This window comes from Ylistrum balloti, unplaced genomic scaffold, assembly GCF_031769215.1.
Source record: "Ylistrum balloti isolate Yb309-2 unplaced genomic scaffold, AGI_CSIRO_Ybal_v1 Utg370114, whole genome shotgun sequence".
NCBI classification, from domain to species: Eukaryota; Metazoa; Mollusca; class Bivalvia; order Pectinida; family Pectinidae; genus Ylistrum; species Ylistrum balloti.
In genome coordinates this window covers 805,298-821,449 of record NW_026782134.1, presented here as the reverse complement: position 1 = coordinate 821,449, position 16,152 = coordinate 805,298, and the positions used below count along the sequence as shown (strand labels likewise).

Here is a 16,152-nt window from a genome sequence, read left to right as displayed (position 1 = left end):
TCGGTTCAGATGGTTATACCGTGGAAGTTTTCTTTTTTATTTATTTAAAGTTAGAATGTAGATATCCGTTCACACACACAGGCACTCGAGGCCAGGATATTATTTTTTAAACATTGATTTTTGTTTTAGCACTCATAACTGACGTTATTTAAACGAAATATCAGCAGAATTCAAGTTTATGTGCCGGTTGACAAATCCGAGGTCCACGGTCATTAAAAATACACAAGGCAAGCAACTCCAGATTTTAAAAAATCGACCCCTCGCTTGGAAACTGGCTCAAAAATGTAGTTATGATAAGTTCCTTGTAAAACAATATGTATCCGTAGGTAGTGTGTATATTTACCTTTTATTTGGTGCATAACATTACAGGCAACGAGAAATTCACAATACGTACATGAGATTAACATCTCAATAACCGGAGATTTTATCGTCCATGTAATTATCTTTGACGGAAGTAACATGCCATTTCAAGGGCGGTCACTCCGACTTTTTGGGAGAGGAGTTCCGGATAGCACTATACCAGTGAACAGGTAAGAAAGATTCCGATGTCATTACGCGCGTAACTTCAAAATAGATATTTTTATTTCTACAAAAACATTTGCAGGGATGGAAAAATAATGGCTGGGCAAAAAAGTCCACATTTGCCAACTCGGATACAATATCATGGTAAGGGATTATACAGAATGCATCAACTTTCAATCAAGCTGGCGGTAATGAGAATTTTTTTTTCAAAAAAAAAAAAAAAAAATAGAAAAAAATCATGCAGATAATGAAAAAAGGGCGCAATTTATGAAAAATATCGTGGGGGAAATATATTAACTTAGAAATTGGAAATTAAATGATTTTTTCCATAGTGATTTTTGTCAAGTTATTGAGAATATTTGAAAAGAAATACATATTACTTATTAACCAAGAGGCCCAAAGGGCTTGTATTGCTACAGGTACTGTATGTTTTGGCAAACATCCATACAATGGACTTCCTGACCAAATATCATGACCCAAGGCCTTTTTGGTTATCAGAAGATGTTATTTAAGGGTTTATCCATGACCTTGAATATAATGTCAAAGTAATATTTCATTATCTGCATGATTTTTTTCTTATTTTTTTTTTTTGAAAAAAAAATTCTCATTACCGCCAGCTTGATTGAAAGTTGATGCATTCTGTATAATCCCTTACCATGATATTGTATCCGAGTTGGCAAATGTGGACTTTTTTGCCCAGCCATTATTTTTCCATCCCCGCAAATGTATTTGTAGAAATAAAAATATCTATTTTGAAGTTACGCGCGTAATGACATCGGAACCTTTCTTACCTGTTCACTGGCATAGTGCTATCCGGAACTCCTCTCCCAAAAAGTCGGAGTGACCGCCCTTGAAATGGCATGTTACTTCCGTCAAAGATAATTACATGGACGATAAAATCTCCGGTTATTGAGATGTTAATCTCATGTACGTATTGTGAATTTCTCGTTGCCTGTAATGTTATGCACCAAATAAAAGGTAAATATACACACTACCTACGGATACATATTGTTTTACAAGGAACTTATCATAACTACTTTTTTTGAGCCAGTTTCCAAGCGAGGGGTCGATTTTTTAAAATCTGGAGTTGCTTGCCTTGTGTATTTTTAATGACCGTGGACCTCGGATTTGTCAACCGGCATATAAACTTGAATTCTGCTGATATTTCGTTTAAATAACGTCAGTCATGAGTGCTAAAACAAAAATCAATGTTTAAAAAATAATATCCTGGCCTCGAGTGCCTGTGGTTTACTAACGCAACAGTTACGCACTGTAACGGTATCCGCAAAGTACTTACATGTATCTGTCATATTGAATTTAGTCCATAGTAAATATAATGTACTTGCCCTTAGTATGGGTGTATTATGTACTGATAATGACTTACCTTCACTACAAATACTGTACCTGTAATTAATTTTATAATTGCTATGTTATTATATTGTACTACATTTATATTCATAGAAATTGCAAATATTACTTTACCTAATGTAAGCATCAATTATGCTTAAAAATGATGATATATGTGCATGGCATATTTACATATTTTGTGAAAATTTGTGGGCCTGCAACACCTTGCTGTTAGCGGGCTCCTTAACCCCTGTGTGATGTTGACCTACAAACTTATCATTATAGTACATATCTTGCACATAATCGTATTTACACAAATGTATTAATACCTATTTATCATTATGCTACCCACATAATATGTATGTCTCAAAGTTAATCCTAATTTATATGACAATTTACTTGACATGTTGAATTAAAACTATAACTTACAATGTCTCTTCCACATATACTCTATGGAATTATATTAATTCGATTCTTTTCATGTGCATGTGCAGCTATCTTATAATGTACATGTATACTTTAGTATACTATCTATAATGTATTTATGTTTAATTGTACCGTAAATGTTATGTATCCATGTTCTATATTATCTGCACTCTTCATTTGTGCGGTAATATAGGGAATATAGTAACTCATATTTAAGTTGTACGCTATAACATTCCAAACACATGATCAGTACTCGGATTGTAATCTTATTGTTGACATCAGCATTCCTTTTTTAGTTGAACAAGACCACTCTGTTAATAAATCTATGGTAAAAAAAATTTAGGAGATGGTTTTACTTAAGCTTCAAGCTTGTTACCAAATCCTCTTGATCAAGTTTTGAATTATATGAATATCTCAATGTTGAATATTGAATAAAATATTTTTAAAACTAATTATCCTTGATGGTACTCAAACTTCTACAACACTAAAAGCTCTTTAACATTTTGCAGCAATCTCGGGATTAAACTTGAATTACTCCGAGACCCCGGTAATTTGGATAGGTAACAGAAAATACAGTAACGAAAGTCTCGAGACTCAATGTGATATACAGTGGGGAAATACTAAATTTTAACTTATTAGGTATTGACTATGATGTTGACTTACACAGAATTACAAAATCGACTTTGACAAAAATATAGTAAAATTAAAAGCTTTGATTAAATCATGGAGTAGAAGAATCCTCATCCTTATAGGCAAAATAACTGTTATAAAAACGTTACTTATCTCTCAATTAAAAGATATATTTATAGCCTTTCCTAATACATTTAAACTATTCATACTTTAACTATATGAATTCCTATGGAAAGGGAAACCTGATAGAATTAAAAGAGAAGTGATTATTAAAAGTCATAAAGAAGGAGGATCGAAAATGATTGACCTTTCATTACTGCTCTAAAAACTACATGGGTAAGATGACTATATAAAGATACAGGTAATTGTACTTTTATAGTTGAATCTTTATTTAACAAATTACATTTAGCCAATTGTGGTTTGGAAAAAAGGAAAGAAATGTTTTCATAAGTTTCTTACCGGTTTTGGAAGCATGGATGATTACTATTATTGCAGAGAATATAATTAATTCAAAAACCCAATCTGGTGTAATTCAGAAATAAAAATATGTTGTCAACCAGTTTTCAATAAGCCATGTTTTGAGAAAGGCGTCTATTTTTTATAGCTTTCTCACAGCTGACGGTAATTTTCTTAGTTTTGAGGAATTAAGAGAAAATACAAGTTAAAGATAGACTTTCTCACATTTCATGGCCTAAAAAGTTCAATAAAAACTTTGGTGCTGAAAAACTATTTTCTTCCATTACCACAACTCCAAATAAATCTTCCACGTATACCTATCAACTTAAAATTATTGTTGAAAAGTCCTAAAAGGGTTGGGGGACATGTGTATGGTTCTAACTAGAAATAAATGTAGGCCAACAACTCAAAGGAAATGGGAATGACTATTTGATCTAAACGGCAGCGAGTCGGGAAAAGTCTATAAAAGCCCTTTTCTGACAACATCTAATCCAAAATTACAATGGCTTCAATATAGAATTAACCATAGGATTTTAACCATAATCACCTTTCCGCACAGATTAACCTTGATACAATCCCCTCTTTGTAGTTTCTGTAAACGTTTTCCTGAAACTTTAGAACATTTACTATTTATTTGATTGTGAGGATATTCAAAAGTTCTTTGTCACAGGTACTCATCAGGAATAATATGTATTTTGATTTTTCAAGAGAACATTTCATTTTTAGTAATAAAACAGATCAATTCTCAAATCTTCTCTACCTTGTCATTAAAAGGTGTATATATGATGCATCGTGTTTACATTTTCAGCCTGATGTCAGAGAGCTAATTAATTACATACAACTTGAACTGAAAGTAACTAAAATTAATAATTAAATGGACCTTAATCAGAATCATTTCCTTACACAAGCTATAGATAACTGGTTTAAATTATAAACCAGTATTGAATTTGATAAATGTATTTACCTTAACAACTTAGATATACATATTTTTAATAAAACATATTTACTACCTTGGCAATACAAATGTGGAACTGGATGACTTGCTAGGTGTTTTTTTTTTTTTTTTTTGTCATATATAAATTTATATCTATATTGTCATGTTTAGGGACAATGTCAATAATGATATTTAACTCTAAAGTGATTTTATCAATATTAACTCCACTGATTTTATAACAAATTTTCAATCAATAATGTATATGTTAGCCTGTCTTGTTTTGTCTTGTCAAACTTGATGGGAGTCCTGACCCAACAATGGTTAAAGGTAACAGGTCATTTTACTGTCAGTTCACCCTGTAGTAAAATGCAGTGTCACCGGGATACAGCTATCGAACATATTTGCATACATACGGACTCAATTCGTCATCAAGCAACAAAATCTACACTTCCTGAATTTTATTATCATAATTTCGATATACTTTAGAATCGAGAAAGTTTTATAAACTGCTTTTGGAAAGTGTTTTTTATAGAACAGGTTATATATCAAAGCAGTATCAACGCCACAAATTTGTGGTTGGGCTACATATAAAGCATTGGCCTCGTCTTTCAAAGCATTTATTATATATATAATCAAGGCAACCTACATCTTTAGCCTAGTGAAACGACCCTATTGATGAAAACGTGATTTTTGCTAAGTCCATCAATGTATCAATATCTTTGGAAGTGGTGTGAATCGAGATTTTTTTCTCCTGATTTGGTACATTAACAATATTGTACCTGACCTGTCCTAAAATCATCGAAACTGTCAATTTTCAGTTGGTCGGACACTCTTCTGACAATGATCTGACACAAAATTCTTGTAATTTCGCTCCGCCATTTTGGCTTGAGAAAATACTTATTGCGAGTTCAAAATCTAATGAGCCAACCAACGCAAAGGTTTCGGGGGAGGGGGGGTGTTTACTTTTTTCTGGATCATGCACATGTTATACTGTCTGCGTTCTGGCCGTTTTCACAATCATATAAAACAGCTGATTTAGGTGTAAGCACATGCAGAGTAGAGCTGTGTAGTCATGAACAAAAGCAAACGGTTCGCTTGCAGCATCGGGAAATGAAATAACTGTATTTTACTATATTCGTTGAGGTAAACCGGAAATGTAAATATTTACTTACTGTCTTGTCGAAACAATTAACTAAATACTTCACGGGAATATTTAAAATGAAATTGTAGCTCGGAGAAAATGAAAGTGTACAAACTCATAGAAGCTTCGACACTACTTTGGTGTTAGCAATATTAAGAGTGACCATCTCTGGCACCATCGTAAACCGAGTCTTCCCTAATGTTACACCGTATCTACCGACCAAGTTGAAGCTGTTGAATCGTGAATGTAGGTGTAAGGAAAGACAACTCCAAGTAGATTACATCACCGTCGATTCCAGTATCATTAAAACAAAAAACGCGCATAAATACAGTGCACCGCGAAAGCAATTGTTTTTGCAATTGCACAAGCGGACGTCTTAATCGCGAAAACACCAATATTACGACTTAAGCTTGAATTTATCCTGAACTGACTTATACAGTCTTATATTTGTCACCGCCATCTTGGTCCTTTATTAATACGTCATGATTCACAGACTTTCATATATATGTTTAAATTACTAAATGTAAGCTCGTCTTTCAGATGTATGAACCTAAACCAATGTATGGCCTAGTTTAATTTGTTATTGTTGTTGATAAATAAGATGCTTCGTGCCAGTTGGTCAACTGTCAAGGTCATAAATAATTTAGAAGAAAAAAAAATTAGAGAAATTTTCCAATTTCAAAATTTACACAGCTTTAATAAGGAATGTAGTTTATGGATAGCTTGTGAGCAAGCGTTATTGTTGACAATCCCAGCCAAAATATTGATCCAATACATTCATTGCCAAAATAGGGTTAGAGCATGTATGTACTAGATTAATTTTCTTCGGAATGGATAGAACTGTAGACAGATAGCGAGCAACAATCGGAAATCTACTGCGTTGTCCGTTCGTCTCTAGCCGACTTGACTCATCGCAGAGTTGACGACCTGTTGTTGATGTAATGCAGTATGACTACCCAAATTTATTTCTAGTATCTGGTAACCATTTTCCGTATTATGACGCACTTGTCGTCTGCTTTGAGCGCACAAGACAGAAGCTCGCTTACAAGGCTGGTGTCGGCTAGCACCCAGCTCTATCGATTTTTACTGGTAGTTTTTTTAAGTCCGCATAAACTGTGTATATCTAACATAGGAGAAAACCGGGTCTTAGCTAAGGAAATAGGTCAGAGCAACACAGTCTTGTCTGAGAAAGGGGGGATGGCGGTTCAGGGCAGCACCATCTACGTCATACCAAGTATCGATCGCTGTCCTCTGACTGTATGAAACAGTGGAAAGAACGACAACAGGACGTCGTGTCACTGTCTTATTGCCGAGCTGTTGTTTACGTCCTCAAGTGTCGTACGGGGTCGTCTGTACGGGGTCTGTACGGGGTCAGTGTCGTCTGTACGGGGTCGTCTGTACGTCGTCTGAACGGGGTCTTCTATACGGGGTCTTGGGTCGTTTGTACGGAGTCGTTTGAACGGGGTCTTCTATACGGGTCGTGGGTCGTCTGTACGGGATCTGTACGGGGTTCAGGGTCGTCTGTACGTCGTTTGAATGGGGTTTTCTATACGATGTCGTGGGTCGTCTGTACGGGGTCAGGGTCGTCTGTACGGGGGTCAGGGTCGTCTGTACGTCGTTTGAATGGGGTCTTCTATATGGGGTCGTGGGTCGTCTGTACGCTGCCAGGGTCGTCTGAACGGCGTGCTTTGTGACTTGCCCTCGTATTGCAGATATTTTCAGCGTATCTCGTTATCAAAATGTGGGCCTGTTGTTTTCCTTCAATTGTTTTTACCGTAGAAAACAGGACTGCGCAGGCTCTGTACTGATATGAAACTGAAGACGTTAATATTTTGGGGTATATTGTCAAAGCTGTATAAGAACAGTAAAATGGCTTTTCTGTGTGAGTAAATAGACAATCTAAATATGTGATTGTAATTGCAAGTGTATTAAACAGAATTACCTCAGTCCCTATGGTAACCGTCAGTACTTGGTCCGCACGTGACCATGGAAAGATGACCGCGTGTATATACCGTAAGATCTTTATTATGATGGCGCATGTGAGGATCTCATCCAAAAATTTACATTCGCTAAAACGTACAAAACAAACAATAGTGACTCAATTCTTTGCACCTTGAAATAACACATGTTAAATGTCACCAGAAATTATGCCACTTTTGGTTGTACGCCCACTTTTCCTAGCAAAACTGCCTTCATCAGTCTTAAGACACGGTTCACTATCCATAGAGATAATGCACACTTCATTTGTTATGCGTAGTCTTCTGATTCCAAAAGTGAGGTTAATCTTAGCCATCAGACCAGGAAAACGCTATCAAAAATCAGAAACCATATCCACATTCCCTTGAAACCTTAACTATTCAAGTCTTAAAACACTAATCGATAAAATAGAAACAATGCTAAGACTGTCCTTTGACCCTTGATATTGATCCCAGACACCAGATCCACCAAAGTGTTCGAAGTCTCTCCACTTACCCTAGAAACCATACCCACCAAAGTGTTCGGAGTCTCTCCACTGACCCTAGAAACCAGATTCGCCAAAGTGTTCGAAGTCTCTCCACTGATCCCAGAAACCAGACCCACCAAAGTGTTCGGAGTCTCTCCACTGACCCTAGAAACCAGATTCGCCAAAGTGTTCGAAGTCTCTCCACTGACCCTAGAAACCATACCCACCAAAGTGTTCGGAGTCTCTCCACTGACCCTAGAAACCATACCCACCAAAGTGTTCGGAGTCTCTCCACTGACCCTAGAAACCATACCCACCAAAGTATTCGGAGTCTCTCCACTGACCCTAGAAACCAGATTCGCCAAAGTGTTCGAAGTCTCTCCACTGATCCCAGAAACCAGACCCACCAAAGTGTTCGGAGTCTCTCCACTGACCCTAGAAACCAGATTCGCCAAAGTGTTCGAAGTCTCTCCACTGACCCTAGAAACCATACCCACCAAAGTGTTCGGAGTCTCTCCACTGACCCTAGAAACCATACCCACCAAAGTATTCGGAGTCTCTCCACTGACCCTAGAAACCAGATTCGCCAAAGTGTTCGAAGTCTCTCCACTGATCCCAGAAACCAGACCCACCAAAGTGTTCGGAGTCTCTCGACTGATCCCAGAAATCAGATCCACCAAAGTGTTAGAAGTCTCTCCACTGACCCTAGAAACCATACCCACCAAAGTGTTCGGAGTCTCTCCACTGACCCTAGAAACCATACCCACCAAAGTATTCGGAGTCTCTCCACTGACCCTAGAAACCATACCCACCAAAGTATTCGGAGTCTCTCCACTGACCCTAGAAATCATACCCACCAAAGTATTCGGAGTCTCTCCACTGACCCTAGAAACCATACCCACCAAAGTATTCGGAGTCTCTCCACTGACCCTAGAAATCATACCCACCAAAGTATTCGGAGTCTCTCCACTGACCCTAGAAACCATACCCACCAAAGTATTCGGAGTCTCTCCACTGACCCTAGAAATCATACCCACCAAAGTATTCGGAGTCTCTCCACTGACCCTAGAAATCATACCCACCGAAGTGTTCGAATTCTGTCCCCTGACCATAGAAATCATATCAACAAAAGTGTCCGGAGTCTCTCCACTGACCCTAAAATATCGACCAAAGTGTTCCGAGTCTCTCCACTGACCCTAGAAATCAAATAGACAAAATTGTTCGGAGTCACTCCACTGACCCTTGAAATCATATCAACAAAAGTGTTCGGAGTCTCTAAATTGTCCTTAGAAACCATTTCTACAAAAGTGTTCCGAGTCTCCCTCCACTGTCCATAGAAACCGCATTCACTGACACATTTCAAACGTTCGAAATTATTGCAATGAATCTCGTTCCCTCAGCAGAAATCTGTTATTGTTTTTCATTGCTATCCAATCGATTGTATTTGTTGAATATGTTTACTTTAGGCTGATTAGGAACAGACAAGAACGTTTACGCGGATCATCAAAAAAACAAATGATTTGTCTTAGTGTGGAAAGTTCACGTAACGGTCAACGATACCATCTTGTTTGTAACGATGATCTGGCCAAAACAGCTATGGGAGTAGATACTAATTTGTCGATTTACCGACTTTATGTAAATCGTTATGGTCGTCTGAAAGTGTTGTTTACTTATTTAATAGGCAGCCACGGTTACTGCATTCATAATAATGTATTTTCCAGTCATAATATCTATCAATATACAATAACACAGCGTTGTTCGTGTACGTACACAACTTTACTCGCGACCTGGTAGCTGTATATTTACCTACCTGGTAATATTAGTCATGGACAAGTCGCTCCTCATCACCTAGCATGAAGTCAAGTGAGTGAGACATTAATTTATCAACAAATTGTATATCTTTCCTCTTTAACTGATTGCAAAATACGGTGTTTACAGATCAGAAGATAGCTTGCAGACGGTTGAAATTTTGGAAAGTGAGTCTACTGTGTTCATCAGAGCCCAACTTTCGAATCGTCAACACTATTGCGTGTTTGTATATCACATCTGTAGTAAAATTCTGTTTATCTAAATTATCAAGAGAATCTGGAATGACATGACACCTTCATCACATCACATTCGACAAGTCGATTGAGGTTCATATAAAAAAAGTCACCAATTGTTTTTTGTATGTTTTATGTCACAGAAGCATTCAAAATTGCGACATGGATTATCCAAGTTATGGATCAATATATGTTCGATGTCTTAGAAGTTAAAAAAAATCTGAAATCATCGAAATACTTTAAGAAAACATGTGGAAGATTACACTTGTAAAATAAGTAAGTCGTCCGGTTTTTGGAAACAAAATATGAAAACAAATGTTCTACATTAACAGAATAATACGTTACCCTTCTACAAATATCAGTTTGGTTTGGAAACAATAGGAAACGTTTTCTTTTTCAACTAAATGTTTGTATATCCCCAACTCTCCTCTGCTACTAATATCTAACATGTACTGATCCATACCCCGGAATATATTTCACAAATCATCAGTCACACGCGCGGACATTCGCACTAGGGCTAGTTCTCCAAGCATAACTATGGCTCTGTAGCTACACCCTTCTCTCTCTCTCTCTCTCTCTCTCTCTCTCTCTCTCTCTCTCTCTCTCTCTCTCTCTCTCTCTCTCTCTCTCTCTCTCTCTCTCTCTCTCTCTCGTTAAGGGATATCATGGTGACAATGGGACGTTGGAGAACTAGCCCAATTTGTGTTTCATTTCACTATTTACATTTACATCTGTGTATATCTATATCACTCCAAGCACGAATTCCCATGAGCAAATGACACGAATAAAATGACAAAGATAATATAATACTTAGGAATCGTCATATATGCAGCTGTCTTTAATAGTAAGGTAGGCCTTATACTAAATCCTTAGTTCTCAAAACACTGTGATACATTTTAGAGAGAGAGTAGGAAAACATTAGAAACGGAATATGACTCTGAAATTTTAACAAAGGAATGTTGTTTCTTTGATGACATAACCATTTGTTGTTTCGCACTTTGATCAGTCATACATTTTGAAAGGATTTAGTATAGAGGCGTGTCCTCAAAATTAAAGACTTGAATACTGAGTACTGACGCAAACAAATCCTACAAACATAGGTATATAATTATATATAAACAGTGTACGTCCAAGCCTACACCGGATATACTGGCTATACAGGCAATCATTCAACTCAGTCTTCATCTAACGCCCCCCTCCCCTCCCCATATCATATCCCTGACCCACGAACCCCCAAGAACAGTGTAGTCCCATGAAGCCCTCCCAATCAATTGGTTAAGTGATTAAACCAATGCGATCAGCCGTCCAGAAATTGATATTGTTCAGTCAAGAAACATCGAAATACCAACCCCAAGTGACAGGACAATACAGTCAACATGTGCAGCTTAATCCAGAAACATCAACCCAATGACAGCCCGTAACATGTAAAACATGAGCGTACGTCCAGAAAGTATATCACATTGCTGCCTTCGTGTGTATCCTTCCTTGACCTGAGCAGCGAAGGAAACGCCAACGTTATTTCTAAAACTTATCTTGAAAGCTGAATTATCATTACAATAGTCACGCTAGACATAAAACTGAAAAATATTATGTATATATAATGTAAACATAACGAGTATATATATTAAACCTGGGCCTCACACAAGTTTATGTACAAATCACTGTCATATGAAACAGTGGCTGTCGACTCTTTCTCCTGGCTCGGGGGATCGAACAATTCTATCCGAACGTTGTCCATGCTCTTTTTGAATTTCCTATGTTCGCTGCGGTGGTCACCGCGGTGGTCGCCCGAGCGTGATGAATTGCTCTCCGACTGGGCGGACTTCCCCGTGTGATTTGAATGTGTGCTGTCGCTCGGATATTCTGACGTATGTGGACAGCTATGGGAGAGTTCCGACCGCTCAAACCTGTCCCGTCTGTTAGAGTAGGACGATGAACTGTCCGTTGCCTTGGAGGACAGCGAGGCGTGAGACACTTCGTTGAAGTCGAGACGTAAGCCTTCCTTTTCCTCTGTAATCTTAGATAATAATATCTGTCTAGGTCTTTCTTTCTCTTTGTGATGTATGAAACACTGCATCTGAATGCGTCCCGTATCTTTACCGTTTTGTTTTAGGCGGGAAGGCGACACAATGAACTGTACATTGTTAAGTGGCTTCGTGATCATAGCTTCAGTAAGGTCAAGGTCGAGCAGAGCTGCCGCCTCAGCACTGTTCTTGCTACATGTGTTTTTCGCAATTTGGATCATCTCCTGGTTTGATTTATGCTTTTCAAACATTGGCATGAAAAAGAAGAGTATTCCCCCCAGCAGCATTGACACGCCGGAGAAAATATAGCCAGCCTTCGGTGTGTCGTAAGTTCTGTTGAGGTATACTGAAAAAGACAAAATCATTTTACCAATCAAAGTTAGATCTAAGGGAAAAGTCAAGGACCACATAGTTAATACTGGGTAGAAAACTATCGTTATTAAGTTTACAAACAATAGGAAAAGGTCGTTAATGGAATCTTTGTTTATGAGATTTAATGGAATCTTTGTTTATGAAATAAGAATGAGAGTGAGTTTTGTTGACATTTTAATGAAATAGGTACAGAGTATAACTTGGTTAACACCCCCTTCATACTACAGAGACTTACTTTTTCACCATACTTAGTGCTTCAAACTCTGTTCCATCAGTTTTAATAATTCATTTCCATAGAAATTAACCCTATAACCATATAAAACTGTAATCTTCTCACTAGTCATTCTCTTTGTGTAGATTTTACTACAGCAGTCAGTCTCTAAGACGTTTGTAGTCTGATTTCCATCATTTTATCAGCTGATTAAATCTTTTAACATGTAAATAATTGGCCGTTACTTTAAACAGGACTACACAGTTTATAAATATTTCTATGACATATTAACATCACTGCCACCTTATGTTATGCTGGTGACCTTGGTCCATTTTATACTAATTTACACTTAATGGATCATGGGAAGCCGTCTTGCCAAATCTGCTTTCACCGCATACTTACACGAGATTGGCGATCCTATCAATATTGGGATACACTGCCCCACAGCCACAAAAGCCCAAGCCCTCTCCATGATTTTGAGCTTGACCAGTTCGTACGTGTATATTTTGAGAGTGTAGTGGTAGCCTCCACAGAAGATACCGAACACCCAGGCATATAGGGCGAAGGCATTGAAGTCTTTAGCCATGATGAGGAGGAGAGTGAGCACCCCGCACGCTATGCACGAGGACTGGCACAGGTGGTGGGTAGATATAATGCACTCCTTACTCTCGCGGATGACGATGTATCCGTGAATAAGACAGCCGAGTAGGAATCCGAGACCCAGGTAAACGTTATACAGCAGTAACATGTCCTTGTCATAATGTTCTGACCCTGTCTTTATCTGAAAGGTCAAAGTAAAGGCTTTGAGAATTCTCCACCAAACAAATTGTATATTACCCCTGAGCACAACAACTCTTTGTTTGATCTAACCATTGTCCTAGGTAATAGAAATCTATAAGTAAATGTCGACTTCTATCTCTACTTACATCATATGATTACAAAACCAATAATCATTTATTATTATCCTACTGATCTTAAGATGTTGTTTCAATCATACATCATCACAGGTAATAATCAGATCGGTCCCCTTACTAACCAAAGCCTAATAGTATGTACACTTACAGAGCTCCCAAAAACCGTATATTCATTAACTATAGAAGTCTGTCTGGATTCAATTAAAGCCCTTGTAACAATCGGTGTCAAATGAGGATAGACAGTCATGATTACACAAAATAAGAAAACAAAGCTCAATTTTGAGGAATATAACAATTATTGTAAGAAATATTGACAGACAAAGAATGCTTGCTACAAACCTAGAAACGTCTTTTGATATTAAGACTAGACATCCCGACACTAATTCTTCAGTTTTAGTTCTTAGAAACAATATTATGTATATGACGTAGTTTGTTTACATGGTGGGTGTCGCCGATGAAGCAAAGGACGCTTACCCTTCTGAAGCCCCTGGTCTTATACAGTGTGTTAATATTACTTACATTATCCTACAGTGTGTTGATATTACTTGCATTATCCTACAGTGTGTTAATATTACTTACATTATCTTACAGTGTGTTAATATTACTTACATTATCCTACAGTGTATTGATATTACTTGCATTATCCTACAGTGTGTTAATATTACTTACATTATCCTACAGTGTGTTGATATAACTTACATTATCTTACAGTTTGTCATTATTTCTTCAATTTGTTATCTCTTACTCTATGTATTATCGTTTTACATTTGTGAAATATAATAAACATAAAGCTGTTGTTGGACAACAAAGAATTTTACAATACTATTAGAAATAAATACAAGATGCTATAAATGACCTTACGTTATCTATATAAACATCTCTATGTTAGTATAGTCATTACCATCACGACGAACGGGACGTAAATTCCAAGCCCCACTATTCCCGTGATAAACATGAGGGCCTGGAGGGAGCGCATCCTTAGTGCTGAAAAGTCAAAGTAGGATACATTGTTGCTATCCTCCTGATCCCGGCGACCTTTTTTCTGGGACTTAATGTGCACAATAACTTTCCGCCGTGGGTGATACATGGAGGCGGAGCGATAAAGTGATCCTGCGAAGATAGTCAACACAAGAATACCAGCTAGGCACTGAAGGGCTACCCGCCATTCTAATTTTCTGAAAAAATAAAATGAGAATAATGATTGATCAAATTGAATTCACTATAATCAGAGATGGGTTATTTGTTTAAGAATGTCTGACCGTCCGATATCTAGAAGTCATAAATGGAACATCTTCAAAAGGTACACATACACTCTACTTAGTCGGTCACAGTGCATTACAAGATGACCTATCATTCAACAGTTTTCAAATCCCAGGTGAAAGCTGTTTCAAAATTTGTTTAATGAATGCCCCTAACTTGGAGGTCAGCAGCTGAAGATTGTCATCACTACTTCTAGAAGATACTTCTAAAAACATACGTGGATTCCCCTTCATTCTTTTGTGCATGTTTTATTTTGAGATTTGAAAAAGATTATTTTTTTCCACTTTCGTAAAAAGTCTGATTGGGTTTGCTCCAGTTTTCATTGTCAATTCTACAAGATGCATACGGATCATCTGAAGAAAATGACATACAGACATCAGAATTGTGTACACATTTGTGTCGCAGTCCATTACCAAGCAATGGCAGTTTTGAGAACACATGTGAACTAAGTCATGAGTTTTTAATGTTTGATTTCAGATCAACGTCTCGACACCTCTTACTGATATTAGAGGTACACACTTTTTAACTATTCCAAGCTGTCCCTCGTGAATAATAGTATACATACAACGATTACTTACATTACCCAAAGTCAGCTTCCGGTGTTAGAACTAAATTTAGTAATTACAGTTGTTTTAAACAAATGTTATGGATGTTTGACTAACACCATGTCATGGAAATCGTTTTGTGCTGCCCAGAACAACCTTGTGTTTCCTTGTGAACTACGTTGAGAGGTACCCTGTACAGTCTCATTATACATATATATATATACATATATATATATATATATATTTAATTAATTTTTTTTTTTTTTTTGGGGGGGGGGGGGGGGTTGTACTTTTTTTGGGCGGGGGAGCTTCTATTAAAATTATTGGTAGATTATTTGTAAACAACTCTCACACATTATAAAACATCAACGTAGCTCTTTTTATTATATGTTCCGTTGTTAATGTTGTGGTGATCATTTAGTCATTCGAAGTTATTTGATGTATTTATACAGATACGTTGATGTAGATGAATACATAACAGGAGTCACTGGGTCAACCTAAACTACACGTGTAATTGTTATTGTGCTGAAGAGAGATAACTAATGCCGGATTAATTGATATATTTCCACATTGTGTATAACAAAGCGCGTTAATTAACCTCCCAGGTACAGGAAACAACGACTCCTCGGCATTAAGACGACACCTTAAAGAGGACTTCACAAGCACTACATCGACTTGGATGGTCTCATTCCCACCCGAACAGGCGTCTTTGTCCTCTTTTGTTACTCTATTTTACCCTGCTTACTTACGAGTGGTAATATCTTACTTACCTGTTGTAATATATCTTACTTACCTGTGGTAATATCTTACTTACGAGTGGTAATATCTTACGAGTGGTAATATCTTACTTACAAGTGGTAACATCTTACTTACGAGTGGTAATAT

At 37.3% G+C, this 16,152-nt stretch overlaps 1 protein-coding gene across 1 annotated transcript in view; it reads right to left on the bottom strand.

Moving 5' to 3' along the window:
• Positions 1–11,170: 11,170 nt before the first annotated feature.
• The window catches only part of LOC132550249 (monocarboxylate transporter 2-like), a 34,883-nt gene continuing 29,901 nt past the window's right edge, over positions 11,171–16,152 (bottom strand). Inside the window, exons 3-5 of the mRNA XM_060214293.1 lie at positions 14,364–14,637; positions 12,951–13,329; positions 11,171–12,311 (exon numbers count right to left, since the gene is read on the bottom strand). Coding sequence (XP_060070276.1) covers positions 11,566–12,311; positions 12,951–13,329; positions 14,364–14,637 — 1,399 coding nt within the window. The 3' untranslated portion in view covers positions 11,171–11,565. The remainder of the gene's footprint in view (positions 12,312–12,950; positions 13,330–14,363; positions 14,638–16,152) is intronic.